We start from the raw sequence: 22,520 nt of genomic DNA, 5'->3' as shown, positions 1-22,520 counted from the left end.
GAAAAGTAAATAAAAATATATTTTATAAAAACACTATTTTTGTTGCAGATGAATGCACTGAACGGTACAATATCAACAGCAACTTTTAAGTCAACAAAGATACTGCTGAAGTGCCTAAAAAAGTGCATATTTATAACTATAAAGTATATTTAATACAAACATACCTTTGAAAGGCAAAGCATTTTTTATATGCACACTTGATGCTCCTCAATCTTTGCCCTGAAAGTGGGGCACAGAGGGCAGTGAAAGAGTCCTCTGCAACACGTGTTGCATTCCTGCAGTTCTGGCTTTAAGCCCGAATTCCAGATTGATATGTGCATCTAAAACAGAGAGAGAAACAGATAAACACCATATACACATTTAAGTTAAGGTTTTAGCAGAAATAACAATTTACAGTTGGCATGTAATAGATTTGGGAAGAAAATTCTTGAAAAAAACCCACAAATATTTTACAAGACACTTTAATTTGTGAGACATGTTTCTATTGACATAACAGTCAATTGAACAGGGGCTAACTAAAATCTGGGCAATAAAAAAGCTGTACAGAAAAGAATGACGAATAGAAGTATTGATAAATATATAAATCTGTTTGTGACGAAATTTACAGTGTTGACGCTAACCAAAGGTGTCACAAGTACACACGTTCCTTACTACAGTTTAGATACCTCTGTTTAAAAAGCACCGACTCGACTTTTTAGTCAAGTTGAAGTAAGAAGTACAGGGTCTAAAATATAATTTATGTACAAAATATTGAAGTAATCTTGCGTCCAAAGCACGCGTGCAGGGGGCTGATTTACAAATGTACGCATTACAAAGTACAGATACGCGTGCTAAAATGTGAGAAGTAGAAGTATAAAGAAGTATACAGTAGGCACAAAAAAGTACAGCAGTAGAGTAAAGATACCAGAAAATTCTACTTAAGTACAGTATTGAAGTATTCGTTATTTTGAATCGCTGACGCCAACAATAAATCATACTCTAATGCAAAATGTGTTTTTTGCTTCTTCTCGCCCACAGAAGCCGTTAATCCAGCTCTCTTACTGAAACCAGGCCCAGAAAAAAGCATATCTGTGTGTTTCTCTGCCATGGAGCACGATGAAAAAACATTCAAATAAGGAGGAATGTTGTTGTAACGCAAAAAAAGTTAAAGAAAGACTTAACCAACCTTTGCGATCAACTTGCATGACTTCCACGGTATCCATGCGTGTTTACGGCTAGTGTGGAGATCACGTGCTTCCGGCTACTGTGTAGGTCACGTGTTTCCGGTTAGCGGATTAGCGAGCTCACGGTTAGCGCGATGATTTGATCTTGGATGTAGTGAGCGATGTACGAAGAACGGGCCCCAGGTGTGGAGTGGAGCTTGTTGTTGGTGTGAAGAAACTGTAAGTTTGCTTTGTTTCCTCCTTTAACAGTTTGTCTTTAGGAACTTTACTGTTTGTTCAGCTCGTGTTTGATTTCTTCACACAACAAACTGTGTGTGTTTGTATTTCCGGTCTCTCCATTAAAGTCAGTGTGTAATGTTTCCTGGCTAACATCAGCTGTGTGCAGCTTAGTTCAGCACAAATCTGCCGCTCCATAGTTCACGGTAACGGACTCACAGCTGGACCAACGAGGCCGAGTGTGTCCGCCACTCTGAGCTACGTTCGTGTTTGTGTACTTGTAGTTTGTACTTTGAGTTCACTCAGAGCCCACAGAGGACGCAGCGTACGTGATGACGTCACAGCCCTTTACCTCCTTTACTGTCACTGTGATTAATATTTACACACGAGACACCTGACAGCATGTTAATGCTAAGCTAACGCTAAGAGTTCTTACAGACACGAGTTAAAAAGCTGCTTTTAGTGTGTGATCAGAGTCCAGGACTGAGAGCAGCAGCAGAGCTGATGGATGATGAATTACTGGATGGAAGAAGCTTCTCATTAGCAGTGAATCAGTGTGTGTGCAGTTCTCTGCAAACTCAGCAGGAAGAATTAGTGTGAAGCTTTAACTCTGCTGATCCTCTTTGAATCCTGGATCAGCTGAAATGTTTAAAATGTTGTTCACACGTGTTGGACTGACTGAAGCTTCCAGTCACAGTGAATCAGTGTGTGTCAGTGAATGCATCGTGTGTGCTTCAGGCTCCATCTAGTGGACTGATAGCAGAGCAGCTGATGGCAGCTTCCTCTGCCTCACACTGCTGTCTGACTGCATCCAGCTGACACTGAGATGAAGCAGGAAAGAAGCAGCTGATATTTGGACAGCACACATGATGAAAGGAGGATTTCAGCTGATGTGCACATGAATGATTTGTGTTTCCTCTGCAGGTAGAAAGTGTGTGTGAGCTGAATTGAGCAGCATGGATCAGTGTGAGGACAGAGAGGAGGGAGTCCCTCCCTCTAAAAGCACTCTGTGTGGGGAACATGAGAGCCAGACCAAAGCTCAGAGGTGAGATGACCATCTCTAACTGTCCATGACTCTTCTCCATGTCACAGCTCAGCACTCACATCACTGCTGCATCATTATTCACAGGAACCAGCCTGGACCTCCATCCAGCTCTGTGTCCTTACAGAGTGACCGGTCTAAAGGTCGTCCCATTAATTTTAAATCCCAGCCTGTGTCTGCTGCAGAGAGGTGAGCTGTTAGCAACATGAACTCTTTGATTAAACTGCTCGATGTTGTTGGATATAAACTACAAACACGTCGTTCCCTCAGTCCCATTTAAACTGTCTTTTAAAACAAGCCTTTGGTTTCTAAACAACTGAAAACCCACTTCAGCAAACAGGAAGTGATCAGAGCGTCCGTCCACTTCCTGTCAGGCCCTGCAAACATTTCATATTGAAGAAAAGTCGTTGATATCTCACATTTTTACTCCACCACATTCAACCATTTTGACATTTTACAGCATGAAACTCTTGTCACATGACTCCTGTTATGTTATAGAGTCATGTGACCACCAGGGAGGGATTTGTATGGATGAAACACATTCAAATCAATCTGATTCATCAATGGAAACATTTTTGGTGTAAATGCAGCAACACTGAAAACGCTGAAGATAAAAACACAACAGATGAAATATGAACAAATCGAGGCTTTGAATACACGTGTGTGTGTTTGAGACACAGAGATAAATGGATTGTGTGTCTGTCCTATTGCTGCATGAGGGTTTTATTGTAGATTTTGTGCGTGTACACTTTTGACCACAAAGGTGTTGAAAGGGCGTAAAACAGTTGGAGGCACCAGAGTGAACACTAGTGCTGTCAGTAGATTAAAACACGACTAATTAATGACACAATCTTCTGTCATTAATCCTGATTAATCACAATTACTTGATCAATAGCTGCAGTTACATTTTTCCAACTTTATATTTAAGCCTGTAACAGACGTTTACACCATATAATGAAGTCAATGCAGAATAAACACAAAGAATGTTAAACGCTTCAATTCAAAGAGACTTTGAATAGTTTTCAGTCTTTAACTCAGCTTCTCTGCTGTAAATACAACTTTGTAACAAACATATATACTAAAAGCTAAGTGTGCACTAATATATAATAATATATAATCTATATTACTGCTGTTAATGAAAATGTTTAATCAGACTCATCACAGGGTTACTGTGGATAAATTTGGATCAATCACCATTAAACATCAATTTTAATGTAAACGAATCAAAGTTCATTTCATGAGCAAACAGACTTGAGAGAAAAGGGCAAATTTACACACTTAACATGTTTATTGAACATGTAAACATTGATTAAGCTCCTGAATGAGCCGACCCCCCCAGGGACAGTCCTGCATGCTAATGATGGGCTCTGCTCTGTACCTGCAGGATTCTGTCAGCCACAAACTCCTCAGCTGATCCTGAATCTGAGCCCATCTGTCAAACAATCATTTTCTTCACAGGTCTGTGGAGGTGGCACTGATCCTGCAGCAGTCTAACACTCTCTGTCACTCTTCTTCAAGTCTTTGACACGAGGAACCAAAACTATGTTATTAACAACACTAACAGGTCTGCAGTTTGTCCACTTGGCAGTTGTGTCATCAGTGCTTTGCATCGTTGTGATATTTTAAGCTGGAAGTGCTTCGGTGAAAAGAAAATTCCTTCTGTCACGATGTGCAGAATCCTTCATGTTGGTCGGCTGGTCCGTCTTGTTATTTTTTTAATGCTCAAACTTTCCATCGAGAGGTCAGTGTGTGTTTGTCATCTTCCATATTGAGCTGATTGGTTCAGCTGCCGTCACTAACAGATGTGCTGCACATCTGCACGTGTGCAAAGGTAACTCTACTCGGACAAACTGCCCGAAGTGCGTTGATAGAAACATTTCAGGGATTTTGAGTCGTTCTGCGCTCCAGATGTGTCGTGTTAAAGGTTTTTATCATGTTAATCATGATAACAGATGAACCCCTAACCCTAACCCTACATGTTAATTTTGACAGCACTGGTAAATCCTTTTTAATGTTCTTCTGTCAGATCATTGATTAGACTCGACTCCAAATACGAGACTCAGAAAACTCAAATGAAAACTCAAATCAAACCAATGAGAAAAGGACTTCTTGTGTTAGAATGAAAACATATGGAAGAGGTCAGGTTTCAAACACTCGATGAATCTACTGCACAGTTACATTCAGGGACCTTTGGCCTCCTGAGAGCATTAGTTGATGGTTCATCACAGTTTTACCTTCCAGTGAGTGAATTTATCAGTTTGATGAAGTCTCAAAGTTTCCTCTGAGCTTCTGCAGCATCATCACTTCCATCACTGATGAAAGAAAGTTCATAGAAAACAGAAAATATATCTTCAGAATCTGAGAGTCTAAAACTTGACAGACTTGATTCAGATGAAGTTATTTGAGCAGAAACTCCTGGATCTTTATCCTGTGTTGATCTGATCCTTCATGGTTCCTCCACAGAGTGGACCAGCAGAGCTCAGAGGTTCCCAGTGGTCAGTCTGCCCAGCAGCATCAAACACAGCTGGACTCCATATTTATGGTCTGTACATGTACAACAACTACTGTTACATCTGTTCTGTTCACAGTCGTCTCCATGCTGCTCTTTGTAGACCAGTGGATCGTCAGTGTGTCCAACATGGATCTGATGTTTGGCTCCATGATTTCAGTCTGATTGGCTCATTCATAAATATTCTGTTCCAGCTGCTGGAGGACAACATCATCACTTTTGTGAAGAACGAGCTGAAGAAGATCCAGAAGGTTCTGAGTCCAGATTACCCAGAATGCTTAGAGAGTCAGAGGAGCAGCAGGAGAGAGGCGTTTGTGAAGATCACAGTGGACTTCCTGAGGAGAATGAAGCAGGAGGAGCTGGCTGACCATCTGCAGAGACGTAAGAGGATTTATCTAAAGATTTAAGCTGCTGGATAAATGAACATTTTCCAGAGATGGAAGATGGAGCAACATGTTTTAAAGATTAGTAGTTCTTTTTGGAAATTGAGTGTTTATTTTTCTTCTCATTCAGAACTTCAAGCTGCTGTTTGTCATAGTAAACTTAAGTCTAAGCTGAAGAAGAAGTTCCAGTGTGTGTTTGAGGGCATCGCTAAAGCAGGAAACCCAACCCTCCTGAATCAGATCTACACAGAGCTCTACATCACAGAGGGAGGGACTGCAGAGGTCAATGATGAACATGAGGTCAGACAGATTGAAACAGCATCCAGGAAACCAGACAGACCAGAAACAACCATCAGACAAGAAGACATCTTTAAAGCCTCACCTGGAAGAGATGAACCAATCAGAACAGTGCTGACAAAGGGAGTGGCTGGCATTGGGAAAACGGTCTTAACACAGAAATACAGCCTGGACTGGGCTGAAGACAAAGCCAACCAGGACATCCAGTTCATATTTCCATTCACTTTCAGAGAGCTGAATGTGCTGAAAGAGGAAAAGTTCAGCTTGGTGGGACTTGTTCATCACTTCTTTACTGAAACCAAAGAAGCAGGAATCTGCAGCTTTGAAGACTTCCAGGTTGTGTTCATCTTTGATGGTCTGGATGAGTGTCGACTTCCTCTGGACTTCCACAAAACTACAATCCTAACTGACCCTAGAAAGTCCACCTCAGTGGATGTGCTGCTGATAAACCTCATCAGGGGGAAACTTCTTCCCTCTGCTCGCCTCTGGATAACCACACGACCTGCAGCAGCCAATCAGATCCCTCCTGACTGTGTTGGCATGGTGACAGAGGTCAGAGGCTTCACTGACCCACAGAAGGAGGAGTACTTCAGGAAGAGATTCAGAGATGAGGAGCAGGCCAGCAGGATCATCTCCCACATCAAGAAAGCTCGAATCCTCCACATCATGTGCCACATCCCAGTCTTCTGCTGGATCACTGCTACAGTTCTGGAGGATGTGCTGGAAACCAGAGGGGGAGGACAGCTGCCCAAGACCCTGACTGAGATGTACATCCACTTCCTGGTGGTTCAGGCCAAAGTGAAGAAGGTCAAGTATGATGGAGGAGCTGAGACAGATCCACACTGGAGTCCAGAGAGCAGGAAGATGATGGAGTCTCTGGGAAAACTGGCTTTTGATAAGCTGCAGAAAGGAAACCTGATCTTCTATGAATCAGACCTGACAGAGTGTGGCATCGATATCAGAGCAGCCTCAGTGTACTCAGGAGTGCTCACACAGATCTTTAAAGAGGAGAGAGGACTGTACCAGGACAAGGTGTTCTGCTTCATCCATCTGAGTGTTCAGGAGTTTCTGGCTGCTCTTCATGTCCATCGGACCTTCATCAACTCTGGACTCAATCTGCTGGAAGAACAACAGAGAATCTCGATGTTGTCTAAGTTAATTAGCAACCCAAACCTACAATCTCTCCACCAGAGTGCTGTGAACAAGGCCTTACAGAGTCCAAATGGACACCTGGACTTGTTCCTCCGCTTCCTCCTGGGTCTTTCACTGCAGACCAATCAGACTCTCCTACGAGGTCTGATGACACAGACAGGAAGTAGCTCACAGACCAATAAGAAAACAGTCCAGTACATCAAGGAGAAGCTCAGTAAGAATCTGTCTGCAGAGAAAAGCATCAATCTGTTCCACTGTCTGAATGAACTGAATGATCGTTCTCTAGTGGAGGAGATCCAACAGTCCCTGAGATCAGGACGTCTCTCCACAGATGAACTGTCTCCTGCTCAGTGGTCAGCTCTGGTCTTCATCTTACTGTCATCAGAAGAAGATCTGGATGTGTTTGACCTGAAGAAATACTCTGCTTCAGAGGAGGCTCTTCTGAGGCTGCTGCCAGTGGTCAAAGCCTCCAACAAGGCTCTGTGAGTAAATCTGTGATCATGTTTATTTTTATAATGTTGATTAAAAGTGGTCATAGATTTCTTCCATGACAGGTCCATGTCCTAAAACCATGAGCCAGTGTAGTTGTATAGTATAAAAGAAAAAAGGAGAACTTTTGACCACAATATTGTAACTTGAATGAACTTTTGATACAGCCTTTAAACATAAAATTATGAACAGAATTGGTGACAAAGGGCAGCCCTGGTGGAGCCCATCACCCACCGGACTTATTACTAGAGCAGGGCGATATGGCCAAAAATATTTATCACGATATATATTTGAAAATTTGCAATAACGATATAACCGACGATATAATTGATGCGAGACAAAATACAACTCCACAACATTACTAGCGCAAAAAGACAACCTTCCATTTATTTTCACTTAAACAAGAAGCTGGTTTTTATGTGCATTAAAAAGCTTTATAAAAATGTAACAGTGCAAATGCAAATTCCTTGCTGAAAGTTTAACCAAAAGGCATTTCCAGTAGGAATGGGCTGACATATCCTGAGCATAACCATGTATAATATCCACTGAAGTTAAAAAGAGGTGCTTTGCAACATTAAACTTCAGTGTGCAGTACGTATTTTTCGGACCATAAGGTGCACGGGATTATAAGGCACATTAAGCGAAACAAAGCAGTCAGATAAATCAAACTTTATTAAACTCATTCTTCTTGCTTCCTCTACTTCTGTAGCATTGATTTATTAATGAATGAATTCTGCTCTATTCCCATGTTGTTGCAGTATATTAATGACTAACCTCGTATTGTGGATGCATTATCTCAGTTGTTCTCCTGACTGAAGTTTGGTCCGTTTACAGCATCCTGCCATGCGATTGCATTTGTCTCTAACCATGAAGAACCTTCACGTTAACTTTTATAAGTGGAAAAGTGTTAGTGTTCGTCCTCCAGCTTCACTGTTTATGTTATACTAACATAGCTGTGTCACTAGCGATCAGGTAGCACATCATTATATACCAGCTAGCCCAACTTCAGTAACCCTACAAACGTCACTGCTGTTTAATTTCCTGACTTCATTTATGTTGGAAGTGATAGCAGAGCTGTACGTTTGAATTTTTCCAGAAATCTCTGTCAGAACATGCAATATCATGCTTAGGTAACTAGCGAAAATAGCGAGCTAACTTCCGCTAGCTTCCTGCTAACTTCTAACTCTGTTAAATGTAATAAATTTTGTTTTCATGGATGCCTGGAAGTTAAACTTCATAGTTTCACCTGGTTAAGCAGCAATGCAGATCGTTTTATTAAAGATGAAAGAATTGAGACAGTTTTTAACTCTAAGTGATGCTGCAGTGTTGTTTGACCTGAAGCATACGGAGTTTAGGACCCAGATTACTCCCAGATTTAAGAGCATCTTAGTCCGACAAATACGACAATAACGACGGCCGCTTGCATGTTCTGCAAAAAAATGTGCTTTTTCGTGTATCTGACAGACAAACACCAAACCAGTTCCACATCACTGAAGTTGCACCATTTTTACAAACCAATTCTGGTTCATCTGTTTCACTCAACAATCGGCCATGTGCGTATGAAAACAAAGGCACTGCGCATGCGCGTTTTATTCATTCTATTGCGATATTTCATTTTCCTATCGTTGCCTAACATTATACCGGTATTACCGTGAACGGTATAATATGGCCCAGCCCTACTTATTACTATCCAACGTATTGCCGGCTATGCCACCCAAGCTCTTGCAATGGTTGTAAAAGGATGGAATGGCCTGTTGCAATGGCCATAAAATGTTTCTCAGTTTTATTATTTTCAGTCACATCTGTTTTTGATTATTAACTGAATATTTTAAAATTCAGGCTTTTTATGTTATACAAAACATATTTTCTTATGTCTTGTATTGATTCTGAAGGAATAGTTTTCATCAGTATCGCAGATACCAGCCTGAATTTTACTTTGTATTGGATCAGAAAGGAAATCAGTGGCATCCCACATCACTTACAGCAACTTCAGTACCACTCCATTTTAATAAACTGGGGGGAGGTGCACCAAGATTCAGTATGAGATAAAGAATTATTTTTAACTGTAAGGTTGTAGAAATCTGTTGTTGGAAATTGGAAGAACAGGTCATCTTAAAAATCACTGCATTGTAGTTTTATTAAGGCCCCTTCAATCTGTGATCGCTGTTGCTTTGCATTGTAAATGCTACTATTACAAAAGTCACAAATATTAGTGTATGTGTGTGTTGTTGGGTAATAAACCAAAGGAACAGAATCTAGCAGCACCTCACTGATTTCTGCTTAAAAACAATAAAAAAGCAATAAAGCTCTGATTTGTTTGGTTGATCTTGTCTCCCTTCCACCTTGATTTCAGACTGAGTGGCTGTAACCTGTCAGACAGAAGCTGTGAAGCTCTGTCCTCAGTCCTGAGCTCCCAGTCCTCCCGTCTGACAGAGCTGGACCTGGGTAACAACAACCTGCAGGATTCAGGAGTGAAGCTTCTGTCTGCTGGGATAAAGAGTCAATACTGCAAACTGGAAACGCTGAGGTCAGATCAAGCAATATCGATTTTTTTTTCATCAATTAACATCATTTAATCAATTTCATTTGGAAAAAATTAACATTGTGTCTATGGTTTTTTTTTTTTTAATGAATCCATGCAAGTCACAGTAAACTGCCACATTTGTCTTTTGTAACATGAGGCAATAAGGATTCCAGCATGTCCTGAAACAGTGTTGAAATATTGTAAATGTAGTAGCTCCTCATGGCACCATGAATATACTTGAACACAAGTGTTTCATGTCTTCTTGTCATCCTTTCTTCAGACTGAGTGGCTGTAACCTGTCAGACAGAAGCTGTGAAGCTCTGTCCTCAGTCCTGAGCTCCCGGACCTCCCGTCTGACAGAGCTGGACCTGGGTAACAACAACCTGCAGGATTCAGGACTGAAGCTTCTGTTTTCTGCAGTGGAGAGTCCAAAGTGTACACTTGGGATTCTCAGGTCAGGATTCAGTCTTTTCTGATGATAATTTTAAAACCTGAGTCAGGTCGATAAATGGCTTACTCATTTACAACAGACATGATTTGTTAAATCACCTTATATATGTGTGCTTAAGTTCTGTGCTGCTCTGATTTATCAAAGTATCAAAGTCAAAGTCAACTTTATTTGTCGATTCTGCCACATGTACAGGACATACAGAGAATAGAAATTGCGTTACTCTCAATCCCTAGATAAATAGCAAATGAACATTTAAATATATTGCCCGTGCTGTCTTTCAGTTCAGCTTTGTCGAGCCTCTGGTAGGATTTCTTTTACATGACCTGTGTAAAAACAAAACAGGAAACACATTAAGCTGAAGTAAGATGCACAATTTGAAAAATGGGGCACAAAAAATGTTGCTGCTTTCTGGAAAGTGCGTCTAAGAAAACCCAATGGAGAAAGTGAAGAGAAAAATCAAAGATTAAGAAGAAGAAAATGGCAGAGGCAGTTTCTCTTGGACTGCCTGCAGATGGGGCGAGACTCTAGAAACAGGGATGATTGGAGAAAATGTAAAGAGGCCAGGAGATGAATACTCTGGTGTTCTGGGGATAGTGGGAGTGAGAGGGAGAGATGCCAGTAAATGATTTCAAGGATACATTTGAGAGAATCAGAGCTAAGAAACCAAAGCAAGTGGGGAACTACAAACATGTGGACAGACTCATAATTAGGCCAAAGACACATTAAAGGAATTATTACAGGTTTAGAAAACAGGGATGGATATGAAGGAGCTTAGCATGAATTTGCATTGAGGAAAGAATAGCAATGAGCATCAGAGGAAACAGTTAGGAAAACTAAGAGGATGTACTGGCAGGAATACTGCAGTACTTTAGGAAGAACTACACCAGTTCAGAATGTGTGGAGTACAGTTAAGAACATGAATGCAGACAGGAAACAACAGCAGCTGTTGTAAAGTAAATTCAAACTCCTTCATTAAATGCAGCTGGTTGAGTTGAAAACAATGGAGAATGATTGTGTTACGTTGTTTATTCTCTATAGAAATGCAGCAGAAGGAGTGCATGCAGAGCTGGACGTGGGCTGTATATACATGCGTGTATCTGTGTTGTCTGTGAGCAGAGAAAACAAAGCGCTGGAAATATCCAGTGTATCATAAGCCAGCCAGTCCTGTTACTGCAATTCACTTCTTCACCCGAAAGTGTCACCATCAGGCTTCAACAGCAGTTTCCAGTATTAATAGTGTTAATGAGCTCCAGGTAGTATGGATGGGAAAATGTAGAGATGCTGGGCAAACAATATGATCAAATCCACAGTGGGAATAATTGAAGTGATGACGGCAGGTGTAGAGAACAAAAATGAATCATATTGAAATGTTAAATCAGGAAAATCCTGGAGAAGAGGATAGTTCTAATGTTCAGTTTGTAATGTTGAATTCAACGCAGCTCTTAAATGCATAAAAATGACTTCACCTGACGTCAGACTGAACAATCGGATTAGCTACTGATATTGATTTAACCCTTTAAGACCTACCATAGAACCAAGTCTGCCAGAGCTTATATTATATTTTTACATGCTGTAGAGCCATTTTTGGGAGCATTTCAAGTTGCTATACATCAATACAACCATTACAGCCTAAATTTTAATAATATGTATGTATTAAGTGCATAGTAATTACATAAATTGCAAAAAAAGTGCAATAAACTACAAAAAAATTGAAATTCGTTTTTTTTTTTTAACATATATTTCTAGTTAGAGAAATTTAAGAGGCTTATCCCTCAAAACTGTAAATACAAAAAGGTTGCACAAAATAGTTTCCCACCACAGGAAATTTATTTTGAGTGCCTTCATAGTTTTATTTTTGAAATACACCAATTTTTACATACTGCAGGAAAAACGAAAATAAATATTATACTGCAAATTTGCAAAATAACAGCATATGCATCAAAATAAACTATTTCCAGCAGTACAATATGAGTCCTAAGCATATGTGGAAGGAAACTGTAACCTAGGACAAGCTGATGGCATAAGATGTAAGTACAACTCCTCAGGTTTCATATGCAAAAAAAATTATTGCGCTAGCTCACGTGGTTACAGTGCTACCGGGATTTAAAAATAGTTACGCAAAACGGAGTGTGCCCACTCTGACCAGTTTTAAAGGGTTAAAGCAAGAAAATATGGTATTAGCATCAGCTGCCAATTCCTATTCACCTAAAATTAGCATTACCTGCTAATGGCAGTCTAGTTAGCATTAACTCCGCACTAATGTAATGCTAATTCACATCAAATTATCTTTAGCTTTAGCATTAGCTGCTAGCTTCAGCCTACCTAGCACTAGCTGCTCACATTGTTAAAAGGGAAGAGAAAACGATATTAGCATTAGCTTGTAATAATTATTCACCCCTAATTAGAATTAGCCACTAATGGCAGCATACTTAGCATTAACTCCTCACATCGTTATAATGCAAATGATGCTAACTTGCATTAAATTAGACTGCTGTTATTAGCTAATGCTTTTTAGCAGTAGCTGCTCACATTGCTATAAAGCAAAGGAAAACGATATGAGCATTAGGTTCTAATGCGTATTTGCCTTAAATTAGACGTAGGTGCTAATGGCAGCCTACTTAGCAATAGAAGCTCAGATGTTGTAATGCTAGGAAAAAGAGTGTTAGCATTAGTCGTTCACATTGTTATAAGGTTAAGGGAAATAGTGTTAGCATTAGCTACTCACATTGTTAAAAAGTGTTAGCATTAGTGCATAATGCTAATTCACATCAAATTAGCATTAGTTAATAACGGCAGCCTATTTAGCATTAGCAGATAATGTTGACCTTGGCCCACTGGAAAAGTTCAGAACTAAAGATTTAGGAGTGTTTCTCGATAGCTCTTTCTCATTTGAGAAACAAATAAATTCTGTTATTAAAACCAGCTGTAAGGTTTATATTGTTGATTGTCATTTATGCTTAGAAATATTTACTCATATATGCTTAGAGTTGTATAATCGATTGCATAATGATAGAGGATTGATCCTTAGTAGTCTGTAAAGACTCTGTGTGCCTTCCAGAGTGGTCTGGCATGCACACACCACTTGGGGCCATGAGAGAGGTCGTACCCTCTCTTACTGATTTATGGTGTAGGACAGGGGTCTCAAACTCAATTTAGCTGGGGGCCGCTGCAGGCAGAGTCTGGGTGAGGCTGGGCCGCATTAGGTTTTCCACAAGAAAGGCATGGTTAAAAAATTCCAATCTTCTCTAATCTCTTTATTTTTATTTTTTAACACAAAATATGAAAAATAAATAAACAAATTAAGAATTAATAAGAAAATAAATCAATCTGTAATACATAAATAAAACAATAATAAGATATTTTTAGTCAGTGAACTTGTGTGTATCTTTCAGTCTTCTATATCTGCTGTATTTAGATTGAAATGTCTGTATTAACAGTTCTATAACCTTCTTCTGAACATGAATGGAACACTGTAGAAAATGAACTCTTCTTCTGAACATGGCTTCTCTTGCCTACTCCTTGCTGCTAGAGACCTGGCAGCGTTTCCTCTCGCATAACCGAGCCAGATTTGGCCTGAAGGAGGAAGCAGTTGCGACCCTCAGTATGTCTTGAAGATGATCATCCGTAAGTCTGGACCTGTACTTGGACTTATTGAAGTTCAAAGTGGAGAAGAGCTTTTCGCACAAGTAGCCTATGTGCTACCAAAAAGCACGATCAGCGGGGCCTATCGTGCGGTGCCCCGCGCTTCACTCGGACTTTTTGACCACGTCATGATCCACCTAATCCCCGCGTACAGACAGAGGCTGAAGCTCTCCAAACCTGTCCTGAGGACCAAAAAACTGTGGAGCAACGAGGCTGTGGAGGAGCTTCGCACGTGTTTGGAGTCTGCAGACTGGGACACAATGAAGGCTGCTTCTAACAGCTTGGATGAGTTTACGGACACTGTCACCTCCTATATCCACTTCTGTGAGGACAGCATTGTGCCATCACGCACCAGGGTGAGTTATAACAATGACAAAACCTGGTTTACTCCTAAACTCAAAAAGCTGTGGCTGGAAAAGAGAAAGGCGTTCAGAAGCGGAGACAGGGTCTGCTACAGAGAGGCCAAGTACAGGTTCACTAAAGAAGTGGACATTGCCAAACATCAGCACTCTGAGAAGATGCAGCAGCAGATCTCAGAGAATGACTCGGCCTCTGTGTGGAAAGGTTTTAGGAATATCACAAACTACAAGCCTAAAACCCCCCACTACACTGACGACTTGCTCTTGGCCAACACCCTCAACGACTTTTACTGCCGTTTTGACGAGCCATCAGGCAGCCTTCACACCTCCAACGGCCCCAACAATAGAGACACTTTGGACACTCATTCCCCCACCTCTCCCCCCTCCATAGAGCCATCACCACCTTCAATCACTTCAACACCCCCCTCCTCACCCCACACAAAAGAGGATTTCACACCACCTCCTCCCACCACAACTCTTCATATTCATGAAGCAGATGTGAGGAAGCAGTTTAAGAGTCTGAATGCTCGAAATGCTCCCGGCCCAGACGGTGTGTCTCCTGCCACCCTCAGACACTGTGCAAACGAGCTGGCCCCAGTGTTTTCTGGCATTTTCAACTCCTCACTGCAGGCATGTCATGTGCCTGCCTGCTTCAAGTCCTCTACCATAATCCCTGTCCCCAAGAAACCTAGGATCACTGGACTAAATGACTACAGACCCGTGGCTCTGACATCTGTGGTCATGAAGTCATTTGAGCGCCTGGTTCTCTCCTATCTCAAGACCCTCACGGCCCCCCTCCTGGACCCCCTGCAGTTTGCATACAGAGCCAACAGGTCTGTAGACGACGCCATCAACATGGCCCTACACTTCATCCTGCAGCATCTGGACTCCCCAGGAACCTACGCCAGGATCCTGTTTGTGGACTTCAGCTCTGCCTTCAACACCATCCTTCCAGACCATCTCCGAGGCAAGCTTTCCCAGATGAATGTGCCTGATCCCATCTGCCGGTGGATCACTGACTTCCTGACGGACAGGAAGCAGCACGTGAGGCTGGGAAAGAATGTTTCGGACTCCCGGACCATCAGCACCGGCTCCCCTCAGGGCTGTGTTCTTTCTCCTCTGCTCTTCTCCCTGTACACCAACTGCTGCACCTCCACCCACCAGTCTGTCAAGCTAATCAAGTTTGCAGATGACACCACCGTTATTGGACTCATCTCGGACGGGGATGAGTCTGCCTACAGGAGGGAGGTTGAACATCTGGTGTCCTGGTGCAGCCACAACAACCTGGTGCTGAATGCCCAGAAGACAGTGGAGATTATTGTGGACTTCAGGAAGCACACAGCCCCACTCCCCCCCATCATCCTGACTGACACCCCCATCACCTCTGTGGACTCATTCCGCTTCCTGGGTACCACCATCACCCATGACCTGAAGTGGGAGCCCACCATCACCTCCGTCATTAAGAAAGCCCAGCAGAGGATTTACTTCCTGAGGCAGCTGAAGAAATTCAACCTGCCAACACGAACGATGATGCAATTCTACACTGCAATCATCGAGTCCATCCTCACCTCCTCCATCACCGTGTGGTACGCTGGAGCCACTATCAGGGACAAACAGAGACTGCAGCGTGTTGTGCGCTCTGCTGAGAAGGTGATTGGCTGCAGACTCCCATCTCTGCAGGACCTGTACACCTCCAGGACACTGCGGCGTGCAGCTCGGATCTCAGCTGACCCTTCTCACCCTGGACACAGTCTGTTTGACCTGCTCCCCTCAGGCAGGAGGCTCCGGTCCATTCGCACTAGAACCTCTCGCCATAAGAACAGTTTCTTCCCCTCTGCTGTTGGACACATGAACAATAACCAATAACAATAACAATAAACGTATGACTGTTCCCACCACTAACACATGACCCTACGCTGTGTTCACTGCATCATTCCATGTTTGCACTGATCACCACCCGCACTCATGTATATATCTATCTAATTAGCACTTTTAATTTTTATTCTTATTTTTATTTTCATGTCTATTTAAGCGTTACGACAGTATGTTTGCACTGAAGCACCGCAGCAATTTCCTAATGTTGTAAACCTGCTCAACATTTGGCAATAAAACCCTTTCTGATTCTGATTCTGAAAAGGCACATGGTCCACTTGAACATTCGGGAAAGCCGAGGGAAACTAGGGCTCAATTCTCTCAAAGATTGTCCAAGCTTGTCTGCTTTTCCACTCACCTCCATGAACGTGGTTTTGAGTTCAGAGTTGCACTGCAGCTCAATGAGCTCCATTTGAAGCACAGAAGGGGCATCTTGCACATCAAAGGAGAAGGGGTCCGCAAAAATGTGAAAGGTGGCTCTGTGTGTCTTGAAGTCAGCAAATCTGTGATCAAATTCCTCCTGTAGCCTCAAAATGACATCAACATACTCGTCAGCACTGAATGGTGTGCCTGCATCCACGAGTGCCTTGCATGCTGGGAAATGGCAAAGGTTTTTCTGAGAGAGCTGAGCTTTCCAGAGCGCCAGTTTTGTGGAGAATGCTCTCACGTTGTCATAGGCAGCACTGACAAGTTGCCCCTGGCCTTGTAACGTCTTGTTCAGTACATTAAGCTCATGTGTCATATCAACAAGAAAAGCTGAGTCCATGAGCCATTTGGGATCAGTTAGCACAGGAACACTAACTCCATCCTTCTCCATGAAGGCTTCACTTCTGCTCTCAACTCAAAAAGTCTCTTTAATACATTTCCCCTGCTGAGCCAACGTACCTCAGTGAAGTCGAGCACATCCCCATATTCTGACTCCATTTCCTCTAAAAAAGCACAGAACCTTCGGTGCTTTAAGCCCCTGGATCTGATTTGGTTGATGCATTTCACAACAATAGACACATTGTCAAACTTCAGGCATTTGCTGCAAAGGACCTGCTGATGGATGATGCAGTGCAGAGCAATGGCCTCCTCCACGCCTTCCTCTTCCAGTTTGTTTTGTGCCACCAGTCCATGTTTCCTCCCTGTCATTGATGGCGCTCCATCTGTTGTTATTCCAACAAACCTCTTCCATGGCAAACCAACATTCTCAATGGCATCACACAGCTTGTAAATATCTGCTGAGCGGTGGTCTGGCCATGCATTGGAATTACTGTGAGCAGCTCCTCCATCACTTCAAAACTGTCATCAACACCACGGACATACATTGGGAGCTGGGCAGTGTCGGTGATGTCTGTGGTCTCATCAAGAGCGACTGAGTATACACTGAAACATTTGGCTTTCTCACACAGTTGGTCATAAATGTCACTTGACAGGTCAGAAATGCGATCTGCTGCGGTGTTGGCAGAAAGGCTGATGTTGCTAAACTGACCTTTCTTTCCCGGACAGACTATATTTGCAGCCTGCAATATGCACTTTTAGACAAATGCACCTTCTGTGAATGGCTTCCCTGCTTTAGCAATCATCTCACTAACCACGTGGCTCCGACTGCTGCATTATTCTCTTTGGTTGCTTTCTTGGAGAAATCTTGCTGCCTCAGTAGATCTGTTTTAAGACTGGCAACCCGGTTCGCTCTCTCGTCTCCCTGGTATTTTGCATCCAGCTCAGCATGTCTAGTTGTGTACTGATGTTTCAAATTGTATTCCTTGTGCAGCGCAACTTTCTCTGTGCAAATAAGACAGGTCGGGGTGCCCCTGTGCTCAACAAAGAAATATTGCATTTCCCACTTTTCCTGAAATTGTCGGTGCTCATCACCAACCTTTCTCTTCACCGCAGGCTTTGAAAAAGACATGTTTGGGGCTATGTGACATTTATAATTCTACTTGGTGTCACTGTCGCATTGAAGTTTCAATCAAGCGTTTAGCCGACGGACGGGGAACGTCTCAACGCGTAGAGAACGTCATTTCTGCTTCTTTTTCTTGCAACCGTAGCACGGCGATCGGCAGATAAAAAGCCGGTAGCAGTCTCCTTTGTTTTTACGCTCGATGTTCATGTCTTTCATGACGACACGAACACCGTGGCGTTTGCAGATGGTAGAAAGTGCAGGGATAGCGAGCGCAAAAAAGGCGACTGCTCACGGCGCCGGGCTGTTGTTACAGGAGAAAGAAGCGGAAATGACACCGTGACATATAACAAATAACATCAGCTGTTTCTGATGTTAGTTGTTTTGACTGCTTTTACATTATATTGAAATATATGTAATGTTCATGTTTGCTGCAATGCAAACGCAGTGATGCAAATAAAAACATGGAGCCACAAATTACGGTGCGACCCTATAATTAGTCCGGGTTACCGGGGACTGTTGTTGCCGATGAACAGGTGTCGCTATGTGACTGCAGACTAAATTGGGCTGCATTGAGTTCATGACTTTTCTTTTATCCCGCCGCCTACGCATCACTGTGAGAGTTAATATGAGATCTCTCTCTGTGGAAAAATAACTTTAAATCCCACTGACGTGTGTATAAATCTATATACGTATAATGTCCCGCTGGGCAGCAACTTAAAAAAACAACTTTTTTTGAAGTATTGTGAACGCAGCGCGCTGGGGCGAATGTCGGCGTTTGCCCAATAGAAAGGAGGAAGCCAGCCAGGCACAGGAAAGAAAGAAACACTCCAGGGCAACGCTGCTGGAACTTTGACTCATTGAGAAATGTTTCCCTGCTTGCATCAAGCCCGGCTGGTGTCCCCTGAGATCCATATCCCACCCTGATTGGTGGGTTAATTCAGCTCCGCCCACAACACTGTAAAGTGTCATACATTATCAAACTAACATTACATTTTCATATTAAGGTGGGGCCAAAAACTATCGTCCTGCGGGCCGCAATTGTCCCGCGGGCCACGAGTTTGAGACCCCTGGTGTAGGAGGACACCTGCTCTGTGTCTGGTTAAGTATAAGAGCCCTTTGTTAGGGGGACCGCTGGACTCTTAGCACCAGCTTTGGGGTCACAGGGTCACATCTGGAACACACACACACACACACACACACACACACACACTATGCACAGACTGGTACTCTTTGTTCATACCTGTGTAAGACGTCATAATGGACTTGTGCATATTCATGTAAGCTCAATAAAGAGCAGTGTTACGAGGGAGCAGACGAGAGCGACTGAGGTCAAGTGAAGGAACGGCGCTGTCACAGTTCTCTCCCTCATCAATTGTCTGGTTCCAGCGGTGGGTCTGTGCTAGACGACCCATCACCAGCTTTTTCCACTGGTTACCAGTACGTGGTAGAATCCACTTCCAGATCTGGTTGTCTTTAAATCTGTGAATGGATTGGCTCCATCTTATCTCTCTTTAACAAAAGAATCCAAGTGGAGCCCTCAGGTCTGCAGATAAGCAGCTTCTGACCAGAACTAGACGTAAAAACAGAGGTGAGCTTTATCGATGGCTGCAGCCAAACTCTGGAACAGTCGCCCTTCACATCAGGTCGTCACCAACACTGGACATTTTTAAAAGCCGGTTGGAAACACATTTGTACTCTGTAGCTTTCAATCCTGACCAGTCTTTATAGTCATTACTGTGTATGTTTCCTATTTTCTCTCTACTCTGTGCAGCACTTTGGCTCAAGCTGTTTTTAAATGTGCTGATAAATAAATGTAGATTTCTTTGAATAAAACAGTGGAGCCGAGCTTTGAGCTCAGTGTGTAACAGTGTGTGTGTGAGAGCCATGTAATGTCCATGTGTGCATGCTGACTGTGCTGCTCTGACCCCCCTCCTCCTTTCAGGGTGGAGCCTGCTGGAGTCCGATGGTTGAGACCAGGTCTGAGGAAGTGTAAGTGTGTTTTTAATGGGATTCATGAAAACAAAGCAGCACACATTCAACCATCTTCATCATGTCAGGAGTCATCATCAAAGTGTCAATCAATGAACAGATGATGGATCAATAACTGCAGCTGGATTGTGTTTGTTCTCTCCATCAGATTCCTGTCAACTCACAATCGACACAAACACAGTGAACACAAAGCTCCAACTGTCTGACAACAACAGGAAGGTGACACGTGTGGAGGAGGTTCAGTCATATCCTGATCATCCAGACAGATTTGATGTTCCTCAGCTGCTGTGTAGAAATGGTCTGACTGGTCGCTGTTACTGGGAGGTCGAGTGGAGAGGAGACGTTTATATATCAGTGAGTTACAGAAGAATCAGAAGGAAAGGAGACAGTGATGACTGTTTGTTTGGATGCAATGATCAGTCCTGGAGTCTGAGCTGCTCTGATGATGGTCCTCGTTATGTCTGGCATAATAACAGACTAACACCCACCTCCTCCTCCTCCTCCTCTGTCTCTAACAGAGCAGCAGTGTATGTGGACTGTCCTGCTGGCACTCTGTCCTTCTACAGAGTCTCCTCTGACACTCTGATCCACCTCCACACCTTCAACACCACATTCACTCAAACTCTTTATCCTGGGTTCAGTCCCTGGTCTCCTGGTGCCTCAGTGTCCCTGTGCTGAGTGGAGTGTAAAGAGTGTCTCCTGTTACAGAAACACTCTGACTGTTGAACAGATAGTTCAGTCTGTACATGTCTGTCTCTTTCACTCACAAACACGTTTTCAGATTCATGGATTCAATCAGTTGATGTTTGAAACTCTTCTAAATGATTCCTTGTAAACTTCTTCCTCTTCAGTCACAAACAAACAGGAAGTGATGTCACATGTGTTCCTGTCCACACAGCAGAATGAGTCTATTGCTGACAGTGATGTACAAACAGTGAGCATTTCTGAGGCCCAAAATAAACTGAGTAGTTCACTGAATGAACAATGGACTGTGAGCTCAGTTCCTTCATCATTAGTATGGATTATATATGTATATGTATTATATTAGTATCATATATATCAGGTGCTGCTGCTTTCAGTCATTGTGCAAATGTGCTGTTTGTAAGCTTGTAAAGCTGCAGTCAGCTGAGACTGAAGAAGTCACCTGATCAGTGAGCAAACGTTTCTGAAAACGTCCAGATGAACAGAATCAACCTTTTGGGATCAGCCAGCAATGCAGCATCATTGTTGTTCAGCTTCAGAGGTTTGCAGGAATGAACTGATGACCAGAAACAGCTGCAAAGTCCAAGAAAATACCAGCTGGAGTTCAGCTGCATTTGAAGAAGTCAAAGAAAAGTAAGGATGGCAAAGGGCGACGTTTTCTTCCAAAGAGCTGCAAACATGGTCGACGCCTCATTAGAAGAATCATCTGGACATTTGTGAGGAACTCTGACCAAGAAAGCAACGTCACACAGATCCAACAGACAGTTTCCATGACTGCAAGTGTTGAGTGGAAAAATGCTACATTGCATTATTGCATCCTCTCACCACAGGAGGCGCTGTTGGCACCACTGATTGCTGATCAGCTGTTCTCTGATGATCTGATTGATACTGTGAATAACGGGACTCACTGAACTCTGTGACACAGTGAAGATTACAGAGTTTAACTTCAACATCTGACTGACGTCACACAGACAGAAGGATGAACCAGTGAGGCACAGAACACAGTTACTGGAGATACTGGATCAGCTCCATGTGAACCTCTGATGGAGAAGCTGCTGAGCCAGAGAAACATCAGGACATGACAGCAGCTGCACTTATCTAACAACATGTAGCAGAGCTGATCTATGTTAGAGGATCTATCACAGCAGCTGAAGCCAAAGTCCAACACTGGATACCAGCTGAGCCTGTGCTGAGTGTAGTGTTACAGGAAAAGGGCAGAAACACTGGTAGCTCCCAGTGATGCTGACTGGGGCACAGAGCTGAATGATGCAGCATCAGGACACTGTTTCAGTCTGACTGACAGAGAAACCTGTAGCTGTATCTACATGTGAGGCAGAGGCCACACAAGCAGCTTTCTATGTTTCACAGTGACTGAGATCTTCAGTGGGGGTGGACATGCTCCTGTACAGACCTCTGAGGAGAACCAAGGTGCAGTCAAAGAGTCCAGTCTGTCCTCACAGATGTGAACATGTGCTTTCATCAGGTCTGCTGTCAGCTAGCAGGCTCACATCAGAATCACTGTTCCTGAAAAACACAGTCTGTGTGACATCATCAGTCAGCTGATGGTCCCAGATCTGAATGGTTTCTGTCTCTACTGAGGAAGTCAGAGAATATCACTGAGGTGTGGATCAGGTCTGAGTGAGCTGTGGAGGGACAGCTTTAAACAGTCCACAGGTCTCACGTCCTGCTCAGTCTGCTAGCAGATACCTCGTATTGTTCCAGATGTGCTGACATCAGCAGCAGCACAGCTGTGTGATACCATGAATCTCAGTTATTGATCCAACACACAGTAAATACAAAGATCAGGATTTCTGAGAGTAATCATTATGAGTCTGAACACAT

At 42.9% G+C, this 22,520-nt stretch overlaps 1 protein-coding gene and 2 long non-coding RNA genes across 4 annotated transcripts in view; 1 reads left to right on the top strand and 2 right to left on the bottom strand.

Moving 5' to 3' along the window:
- Positions 1-22,520, bottom strand: part of LOC146672537 (uncharacterized) — a 134,939-nt gene that overhangs the window by 54,211 nt on the left and 58,208 nt on the right. The window lies entirely within an intron of this gene.
- The window catches only part of LOC146672538 (uncharacterized), a 131,309-nt gene that overhangs the window by 52,288 nt on the left and 56,501 nt on the right, over positions 1-22,520 (bottom strand). The gene's annotated exons all lie outside the window — the stretch shown is intronic.
- On the top strand, positions 1,249-20,887 carry LOC146672542 (protein NLRC3-like). 2 transcript variants are annotated; one of them, XM_085401271.1, is made up of 10 exons: positions 1,249-1,395; positions 2,322-2,424; positions 2,509-2,610; positions 4,885-4,963; positions 5,125-5,311; positions 5,444-7,244; positions 9,605-9,778; positions 10,056-10,229; positions 19,930-19,976; positions 20,125-20,887. In XM_085401271.1, the coding sequence occupies exons 2-10, from the start codon at positions 2,336-2,338 to the stop codon at positions 20,652-20,654; spliced, it is 3,183 nt and encodes a 1,060-aa protein (XP_085257397.1). In that variant the 5' UTR covers positions 1,249-1,395; positions 2,322-2,335; the 3' UTR covers positions 20,655-20,887. The 2 variants fall into 2 exon arrangements, with proteins under 2 accessions (XP_085257397.1, XP_085257396.1); XM_085401270.1 differs by having other exon boundaries at positions 1,250-1,382; positions 2,304-2,424.

This window comes from Rhamphochromis longiceps, linkage group LG3 (genome assembly GCF_057381845.1).
Source record: "Rhamphochromis longiceps isolate RC_006_pf linkage group LG3, R_longiceps_female_GT1.1, whole genome shotgun sequence".
Classification (NCBI taxonomy): Eukaryota; Metazoa; Chordata; class Actinopteri; order Cichliformes; family Cichlidae; genus Rhamphochromis; species Rhamphochromis longiceps.
Note: the sequence above shows the minus strand (reverse complement) of the source record. Positions and strands in the feature narration are given on the sequence as shown.